General features: G+C 32.9%; 1 protein-coding gene across 1 annotated transcript; it reads right to left on the bottom strand.

Annotated features, from left to right (window-relative positions):
• Positions 1 to 4,067: 4,067 nt before the first annotated feature.
• Positions 4,068 to 8,431, bottom strand: LOC142532350 (KRR1 small subunit processome component). Its single transcript, XM_075638667.1, is given in 13 exon segments — positions 4,068 to 4,466; positions 4,793 to 4,867; positions 4,949 to 5,092; positions 5,300 to 5,381; positions 5,480 to 5,562; positions 5,677 to 5,781; positions 5,913 to 5,951; positions 6,141 to 6,197; positions 6,625 to 6,693; positions 6,996 to 7,106; positions 7,309 to 7,385; positions 8,113 to 8,140; positions 8,142 to 8,431. Coding segments are annotated over 13 exon segments (1,173 nt in total). The 5' UTR covers positions 8,325 to 8,431; the 3' UTR covers positions 4,068 to 4,346.
• Positions 8,432 to 10,558: the final 2,127 nt, after the last annotated feature.

The raw sequence follows: 10,558 nt of genomic DNA, 5'->3' as shown, positions 1-10,558 counted from the left end.
AGTTGTTGTTAAACAACCATAACGACTTGGCACTATTTAAAAGACTTGGTGAGCGTGGAAAGATTTGCTTGGTTAAGAGGTTGTTGCGTGGACTAATGGTTACATATTTAAGTTTGTTTTGGAGCAATGGTTTTTGAATTGGTGATCAACCATAACCTATTTTTCTGTAATGGTGGATGAAAGGGATGTTCTACTCCCTTATTTTGCCAAGTGCATGCACTTGTTTTTAACTAAAAGTGGTTCAATTAAAACTACTTTCGATTTTATGTAGGTACTATTTTCTTAAATATAATACTGCAATTCCAATTACTTTAATTACATATCCTTGTGCAATTCCAATAAAATACTATGTAGTGCGTACATCTTTTTCATGTTACAAATTCTAAATTTGCAATTGTCATTTCTAGACTGAGTGTAATAGAGTTTTTGATTACTTTTTTAATACATTTTTTTACGTGAACTTTTTTCACATAAAACAATTATCTTAAAAAGACATCATACTTCAGTAATGTCATTCGAATAAAAAAAAATGGAGAACATTTTTGCGGTTAGGAATTTAAAGATGTGTTGTACAAAAAAAACACAAGTCAATTAGCATTACAATTGGTCATTTACATACAACTACACTGCATGTAATAAAGACTTGCACATTGCCGCACCATACGCAACACTTATATGTACATGAACATGAAATATCCATTACATATGTGTGCAGAAATGACAACCGACTAGACACTTGTACATATATTTAACCAAAATACACAATATATAATCATACTGTAACTTACTCGGTGAAAACAACAAAAGGTTGGTGCCATAACTGCACATAATAGTGTACTAAACAATTTAAGCACTGGAGTCATCTGATGACCGCTCAACAACAGCAACCTTCTTTGATATTTGGTCGTGGGATTTGATGTGGTTTTCCTTTGACTCGATGTTGATACCAAAATTCAAATACACATCTTTATTCGTCTCCGGAGCATGACACTCATGGACAGAAGCTGCTTCTTCCTACTGTTTTTTGGAACAACTTCAACTTGCTCAGCAGTTAAGAACTTGACTTCACTACCAGCTACTTCATGTTCACTGCACATAAATTTTTCATCATCAGAAATGAGATCAATGACAGGTAGCTGGTACTTGCTGGTCATAGTTTCTTCAGAGTCATTTTTACAAGATAATGACATTGTGCACCACAGAAAGAAGCCCCGTACAATGTTGTGTTTTCTATAGTATCATAATAAGCATGCTTCATATTTATAACAACAAGAATTTAATGACTTTAGTTGTCCAACTACTTGTATTCAATAAACACCATTTCCTAGATATTGTAATGATGCACATCTTTACTAGGTCAACACCTATCAAATATTTTGAAACCAAAAATGAATACACTTCAACATGAAAACAATAAATAAAAAATTATAACTTACATTAACTACCAAAATTGTACACCTAATTAACTTTTTGGAACAAGAGTATATAATAAAGAACACACTTTATCAACATAAATTGATAAGTAAAGAAATGCCACACCAACAAAATTAATAAGTAAAGAACATAATTTACTGATTTGTCCACCTGAAATTAAGAAAAAACGAACACTAAATCAGTTACACAACAAATTCGAATTAAAGAGAAGCGTGCTAAATTTATAATTTGAATGGACAAGTAAAGAAATCGTCATACCTGCATTAGAGAACTATGTGTGACACCAAAACATTTGACAAAGTAGTAAATCGGTTGATAAAATGACTTGTGGTTCTTCGACATGCAGAAACGAAGATGCAGCAGGCAACACTTTGAAATATATGTTACTTAAAAGTTTTGTACGAAACATGGCAATTAAAGACTACAATTAACATTGAAACAAAAATTTATAACATACGAACGAAGCTTAGTCTAAAGAATTATCTATGGAACAGAAGTAATTTCCAAATCCTCCAATAACTTTCCAATCTCCTCGGACAATTTCTCAACTCTCATACCTAAATTGTGATTCTCACGACCTAAATCAGATACTTCCTTTAATATCTCAACTAATTTCTTACTTTGATTTGTTCTCGGATCACTATGTTCAGCTGTAGTAGAAGTGGAGCTACTGGACTCATTCAAATTTGGAACTGCAACCGATTGGTTCACGGAATAATTAAAGGCTTCCTTGGCATTTTTATACTTTCGTAACCTTTGTAACAAGCACCAGGAAAACGATAAACTTGGGCGTTGGCCTCAGGCCATCTATCGTACACTCCAGGCTTCCTTCCAACGAACACGTCGTATGTTTTGGTCTGCATTTAAGAGAATATATATTTTAATTTTTATACGAAATATGGATGTACAAAATACTTTACTCTGATTAATAAAGTGGATGGAGTTAAATAAGTTAACAAGTATCACATTTGAACAATAAATACTTTATTCAGATCATTAAAGCGCATGCAGAAACAAAGTATTCAAAGACATCCAAAATTCACCATCTGATATACTTTCACACCGACTCCATCGTTGATGCCTTAGATTTCTCCTTGAAAAGAACCTTGTATGGTGTACAACGAAAAATCAACGGTCCACAAACCTGCAAAATTTTCTTTTCCAAAACACAAAGGCGTGAAAATTAATGAATAGAAATGAATAGTTAAACACTTTCGTTCTTCTTCACATGTAGAACAGATCGGAAACTAAAAAAAATTGCATAAGATTTATTTGTAACCCATCACTTAACCGCCTTTCACAGATCTACTTCGGTTCTACATCATATCTGCGATCTAATAAATGCCAACAAGCAGCATTGAGTGAGAGAGTAGTTGGGCAGATCTGTGCTTCGGGTCAAAAATAGGAAGCCTGATATGTATAGTGATAGGGGTAAAGTTGAAAAATTAGATATTGTAGTAGTATTTATCAGGAAAAAATAAATAGAACCAAACAGAAATAAAGTTTAAAGACTCGTACTAAATGTCCATGTACTAAACTTTCTTATCCCTTATATTATCTTTCAATTATTAATCTCATCCTACGTATCAAGCGGTGCCTTAATGTGATTCAATTTGTACATGTAGCATAACCCTAAATTTAATTGATTGATTGTCTTGATTTGGATAAAAGGACTTGATTTAAGGAATTATTTGTGGAAATTATTTTAAATGAGAGTTAGCTTGATTATATTTTAAATATATCATAACTATTATTAATGTTTAATTTGATATATTGTGGATTCTAATTTCATTTGATTTTTAGTAAAATTGTAATTAGTCCGGTAAGTTGATATGTTTTGAGTTTTAATTTTGTAAGTTGTCAAAATTTGGTTTTTAGCCAGTGACTTGGATTTTTTTGTTTTTTGTTTTTGTCTGAAACCACTAAATCCATCAAATATTGCTTATTTGACATTGATGTTTTCCTACGTGGTTCATGTGACAAAAATAAAATTATATTTTACACATTAAAATATGCATAAACTAAAAATAAAGGAGAAACGACAAACTTGTTTTTATCTCATTTTTAAGTATTGAGATTGTTTTGCTTCATTTTTCCCTTTATTTTTTATAAAATGAATTTTAATGTGATACACGAGTTGTATTCTTGCCTCGTGCCACATATGAGAATATTTGTATCAAATAAACCATATGGATTTAGTGTATTCAGGGGGAAAAAAAAGACTAAAACTTAAAAAATATCAAAGTTACTACATCAAAATCAAAATTTCGACAAATTACAATATTAAAACTCAAAACAGATCATCTTACATAATTAAAATTATAATTTTTTCATTGATTTTTAAACCCAAATAAGTAGGGAAATTGCAATCATGGATTACAAATCCATCAATCACAAGGTTTGGAAATGATTAAGGAACATATTTTAACAAGACATGATTGCAATCAAATTGCTTTCAACATGATTGATATTTCATTCGTTAAACAGAAATGCTGCTCTCTCTTTCTCTCGATTTGAACTTACATGGCATATAAGCTGTGTTAGTTTCTTGCCTGTTTTATGTTCAAATTGATAAAAATTATATTTTCCTTTCGTACGCGTGAATAAATATTAGGGTCTTTCATATGAAAATAGACCGATTTCATTTCAATTTAATGTTATATTATAGTCATTAACATAAATACAATTCCAAGTTTCATTCATGTTTGTGGCTACTCTCCAATAAAATGTATGGTTGCCCAAAAGACTGTAGAGCAAACGCATAATGGAAAACTTCAAAATAAAATTTTACTACAAGACTCAGACAACCGTGACAAGGAAAAAGTCATGATTCAGCCCAAATACAATGCCCTGAGACAGAACACCCCAGCTTTAATTCATTATTTCCTTTGAAGCCAAATTGAGACCATTGATCAAGCCTTGGAACGTTTTGATTTCTTTTTAGCAGATGGGCCGTCAGAAGCAGCAGCAATATATGATTCTGCGTCGATTTTATCCGCAGATTTTTGCCTCCCAAACTCCTTTGCTTTTTTCTGCAAAAAAATAAAAAATAAATTGGAGAAATCAAGACTAGTCATGCAAATTACAAAAAGTGAACTAGCTATTTTTAATATTGAATACTAGGAATGGCTAGTGACAGGGTCATGGGACCTGGAGATGCGTTTGTTAAAAAATATTAGGCTGCAGGCAAGCTATTTACTGCCAGTACATATGGACTACCGGCCATGATGATTTCCTATGCGTCACTTCATGTCTAAATGCTATCCATATATACTTGAGCCTATCACGCTTTCCCTATACATAATCAACCTCACATTGATGCATTCTCCAAAAAATTTAGATGATTGGGCCGAATTACCTTCAAAGACGATGTAATTGTAGCCACATCGCTCTTTGCAGCACTAAGAGTGTTGGGATCTTGTCTTTTAGGTTCCTGAAACGCCAACCACAATTCACTAAGAACATGAATTTATGAAGCCAGAACACAGAGAGCAGATGCCACTTCTACACTGACCTCTGGAGGTACAAATGCCTCTTCTCGTTTCCTTTTGCTTTCCACCGTTTTTTCTGCTTGTTTCTTTTGCTTCTCTTGCCATTTCCTTGCTTGCTTCTTCTTATCACTAAGGAAATATTCTCCACTTTCCAATTGCAGATCAATCTAAAATCATTCAAAAAGCAGAATCAATTGCTAAAATCATAGAAAAACCAATCTAACAGATCTAGAAAGAAAATGCAGAAGTTCAAAAGAGTTCAGCAGTAGTAGATCATTATTCGCCAAGCAACTGCTCAGGACAATGAAAAAGGCTGCATGGAAAGGAATGTCAATAATTGGTCAGGAAACAGAAGAAAATGGCATCAAACTCACCTGACTAGGTTGCTGTGGTGGAGGGAATGGCGTGTAGGATTTCTTCTCTTTAGTCTTAACTTTCTTTTGTTTAACGTTTTTCCTGAGATCAAAGTAAATGAAACTAATGAATCCAGCACCACAAAGTTGACTCTTTCAGTAAACTTACAGGTGAGAAACCAGCATAAACAAGTGATGTACTTCTTGAATGAGGGAAGAAATCGGTCCCAGTTCTCATTTGCTAGTGAGGGATCTTTTGCAAGTTCTCTTTTCATCATCAAGATCTATTTCATAGAAGGTGTGTTCGATTAGAGGAGGAAAAATAACATCCTCAAATCAAATGCATGAAAATGTAAAAGAAGATAATATCACCACCATGCATAGATTTGATCACTCACCTTGATGTTATATACTGGATGCATTTTATTCAGAATGCATTCCTCCACAACCTTCCTCACTTGTTTTAAACCTTTAAAAGTACCCATTGCGGCGACCGTGTTTCCCTAGTCATTTTCAAGGCAGAAAACAAGCAACCGATATTTACGACTTATGCATGAAATGAAGACTCAAGTTCAATTACAAAATTGAACTTTAACATGATGTGTTTATCATGAGAGAGATCACAAATGATGACCTGAACAAGGATATAGCAGCCAGTTAAGATTTCCAGGGCCTGCATTTCATTAATTGATATTAGGGTCACGGATTGCCATTAATGATATTGAAACATAAAGAGAAGCAAAATATCAAAATGTCAAAGTGCCTCGACACAAGAGGAAGATCCAGCCAGTGAATGATAATAACCTTCCAGAACCACAAACTTATGTTAAATTATATTTTATTGAAAACTCAAGTTACATACCTTCAGAGTAGAAGAATTTGGGCCCACTAAATGTTGTCTTCTTTTTACAAATCGTTCCTACAACAAAACAATAACTTTATGAGACAAAACACATTTATAAGTAACTACCGATATCATATGTATCCACATCAAATTGGACAAGCATGATATAAGATAGATCCTGCAAAGCAAGAACATATATTCCACCATTCAAACTTTAGAAAAAGAAAGAAATTTTATTTATATCTTCAATATTTCTTAAGGAATGGTGACTAACTGATTGGGGACCCTATCACGCACAAATATGCACGTCAAGCTACTAACCATAGACTAACTGAACGGGTTTTAAGCCAAAGAAAATGAGAAGGCTCACTTTTTGGCTAACACCCAATAATTTTGTAATACTGTTTTTACAACCACAGGTTAACATATTTTGGGACAAACGCTAGAAAAAATTATTGGTGGATGCACAAAATATATTAATATTAATTGATGAAAAACATACCTTGTTACGCACCAAGTTACCGACCTTGATGATATCACACTGCATCTCATCATTCAGAATTTTTATTGCCTATGAGATGACAATGCTAAGTAAGCACTTGAACTTAAGATTTTCCGAGAATTGCAAAATCACAATTTTAGCCTTCCACAAACCAATATTTTTAAAAAAAATGTATTTTTCAAACGCAGGAATCATGATATGTCAACAGAAACTGCATGCTAAACAAGAAAAGGAAACATCTGTGACAACTAAATTTTACAAAGTCTTTAAGATCCCCCAATAATTAAGAAGAGATAGTTTGATGAAATTAGAGAAAAAAAAACTGCCTGACTAATTGTACTATTAACGAGACAAAATAAAAGAGATGTAACCTGAGGGGCAGGAACACTTCTCGACAAAAGTTTAAGGAGATCCCTAGCCTTTACTATTATATAGGGATCCCTGGTCTTTCTGGTAGTTGAAACAGTCATGCATCCTTCAACCTGAAGACAAATAAACAAGCCGTATATCAACAAAAAATAAATAAAGAGGGAATGTAGAAAATCTAATTTCATCACTCTTCTTTCAAACCATCCCCCAGATTAAGAATGTTGTTTTTAAAGTTTAGACATCTAATCTAGGAGAGGTACAGTTAACTGACAAAAATAACGAATTAAAAAGAACCAAACACATAAAATCACTCACCAAATTCAGTTCACAAGCAATTCCATGTTCTTTCAATGAGCCTTTTACGATAGGCCAGCACTCTTGCAAGTATTTTTCTAAACGAAGAGCAAAGAAGCGTTAAAATGTCAGAATACAAACTGCAGCAGAAAGTATTAAAGCATTAGTGACAGTATTATGAACAGTGGCAATGCTTGATGCCAAAATTTATTTCGTTTTCGTTCAGGATCAGAGGGAAAAACAGGGGAGAAAAACTTAAAAGAGGGAAATTTCATGCCTCCTTAACTAACCGTTGAGAGAGAGAGAGAGAACAGACGGCCCCTTCCACATAAACTTTTCTATGTAAATATGCTTTTTCTATATAATATATACTACATATAATATAACTCAATGCCCTCAATGTTACTAAAGGTCTAGTTTTCAGTTTCACCCATCTAAATTCAAACTTCTGGCTCCACTAATGTCCTGAAGATTGCTACTCTAATAGTATCACAAAGGATGAAGTGGTCAAGCCTCGTTGGATTCTTCTAATATCCCTTCAAACAGAGCCTCAAGTTTATGTAGAAGTAATTTTGACTATGTTTACTAACAATAAGCTTCGTATTAAACCGAAAACAGGAATCTTGCAATCCACAATGACCTGAAAGTAAAGGATAAACACTTCAATAGACCATTTACCCAGACAAGTAAAGTTAGCGTGCCACCCGAAATTCAACTCAATCCGAATTCAAGATTGCCCAACAAAAAATAAGTTTAGCCTAGCAACAACAGCACGTAGTCTAACCACATGTAAGCGAACAGAAAATAGAAATCGATGATACATACCTCTGTATTGAGGGAAGAGAGTTGAAAAAGGAACTGACTTCCAGCATGCCTGGTTCGTTCCAAGATGGGTCGAACTTGTCGATTTTCCAGTGATCTATGCTTGGGTCGTCCCATGGCTTGTCTTTATCATGCTTCCCCTTGTGTCTCGTCCGCGGCTTTTCCTCCGCTTCAGAGCCATTATTGTTGGCTTCCTCAGATGAATCTTTACCCATTTTTAACTGTAAAAAACCCAAACCAACAGGAAGAAGAAGAAGAAGACTGAATCCGCCACACACAGGACAACGCCTTACAAGGTGTGGAAACGGCCAAGGGTTTATGTTAAACAAGCCGGTTCTTTTAATACAAAAACAACCCGGTCACACGAGTCATGGCTTTTTTCCTCAGATAATATAAAAATAAAAAATAATTATAAAAACATTGCAATCTGAAATTTTTTGTAAAAGTATAACAATACGGACAACACTGCCACGAGGATTTTAATTAATTTAATAATTTATTTAATTTACTTTTTATATTTTTAAAAAAAAAATTAGTTATAAAAAGAATTTTATCAAAACCAACCGTACTGTTAGGCATAGTTTGGTACATGGGATAAACGAGGGATTGATAAATAATCCTCTTTATTTCATGTTTGGTACATTTTTAAAAAGCTCATGATAATATCATGGGCCCTTGATAAATAATTTTTTAGAAGGATAAAATGTCACTTCTATTAGGTGTGATAATTTTAATTTAATGATAAAATACACTACAAATGACTTAATTGCCCTCAATTTATAAATAATTTTTATAAATCTATGCTAGTGTGTAGAAATTAAAATCAAATAAATATTTTTATTTATTTTTATATATTATATAATATGATAATTATATAAATGAATTCGATATAATTATATAAATAATTTTTATAAATATCAATAAAATTATTAGTATCACTCGATTAACCTTAAAAATTGATATTTGACTTGACTCACACAATCAATGGCTCAATTATCATATTATATAATATATAAAATTAGGTAAAAATAAATAAATCATGCAAGCACTATCGGCGCATGAACAGATAAAAAATATAAACTCAAGCAACAACTTTGAAATTATAAAATTTATTATGATAAGGTTAATTTTGTCATTACAATCTAATATATAAATTTAATCACTCTTATTAAAAGCATACCAAACATTAAATATAATATCCTACATCTTATTTATCCTTAACTTATCCTTATATTATATATCACATGTTTATCCTATCATGTGTACCAAACTATGCCTTAAGGAATTACTATTATCTAAGAATTTTGGTGATCGGCAAAATCAAAATAATACTTAACTGTTTCAGGAAACAGCTGCAATCTTCTGTATATAACAGGAACCAGTTCAACCGTCTAAATTTACAACCGCCTAGTCTTCAACCGCTTGAATTTCAAACCGCCTACCATTCAACCGTTTGAAGCAGAAGAAGTTCAAACTTCCCAATCGGCTGTTCGAAGATTTTATATCAAGTCATTAAAGAGCTATTAATTGCTTACTCAACGAAAGACATTCTCCGACCGGTTCAGAACATTCAATGGTTTTGCACCGCTACAAGTCAACTATATTCTGCATCAGTCCCGTTATTGATCTGCATTAATGTTACTATCCTAGAAAAGAAAGATTACTAACATCCTACAAATTTTGATGGTAAAAACAGTTGTCATAAAAGGATACTCAGCAGTAACTCTTCAAAGAACGAGATTCAAAGCTATGCTAGCAAAAAGAACATTAAATGCTTTGTTGAAAAATATTTAATATATTTGCAGCTGATAGTGACACATTATTCCAATATTACAGTTTAACGTTACTCATATCTTTCCGACCTTTGGAATGATAGCTTATATAAGAAGAGCTGGAAGTATGAAAAAAAAAGACACAGCAACGAGATACATAAATCGTCAAGCTTTCAACAGTGCGATTATTACAAGCATGCATACTTAAAGAATTTGAGCACAATCAAAGATAATATACCTCATCGCTCATCAAGCACTCACTCAACAGAAAGTTATCTGATCATTCAAGGATCATATTCACGCTACTAAAACAGATTGTTTACTTATATCAGTAACCTTTTGATTATTTGATTAATAGTGGTGTATGGTGAACCGAGGGTTCTTAAAATCCAGATGTGTAAAGTTATTACTAAGAGTTCCAAAACAGGCAGTGTGATAAGTCCCAATTGGATTGGGCTGATGCAAAGAGTTGTAAAGCCAAAGTCTTTTAGTGGAATCCTTCCTACAGAGGGAGAAGAGGTGACGTGTTTTTCTCCGAACATCCATAACAATTTCATGTTTTTACTTTTCGCAAGCTTTTACATTTCAAAACATATCTTGTTGATTAGACTGAGAACCTGTTGAAACTATCATTAGAAATATAGAACCGTTTTTTGCACTTTTCAAGTGGTTCATAT

Source organism: Primulina tabacum, chromosome 2, assembly GCF_025594145.1.
Source record: "Primulina tabacum isolate GXHZ01 chromosome 2, ASM2559414v2, whole genome shotgun sequence".
Taxonomy (NCBI): Eukaryota; Viridiplantae; Streptophyta; class Magnoliopsida; order Lamiales; family Gesneriaceae; genus Primulina; species Primulina tabacum.
The sequence above is the reverse complement of the archived record's forward strand: the minus strand, read 5'-3'. Positions and strand labels throughout refer to the sequence as shown.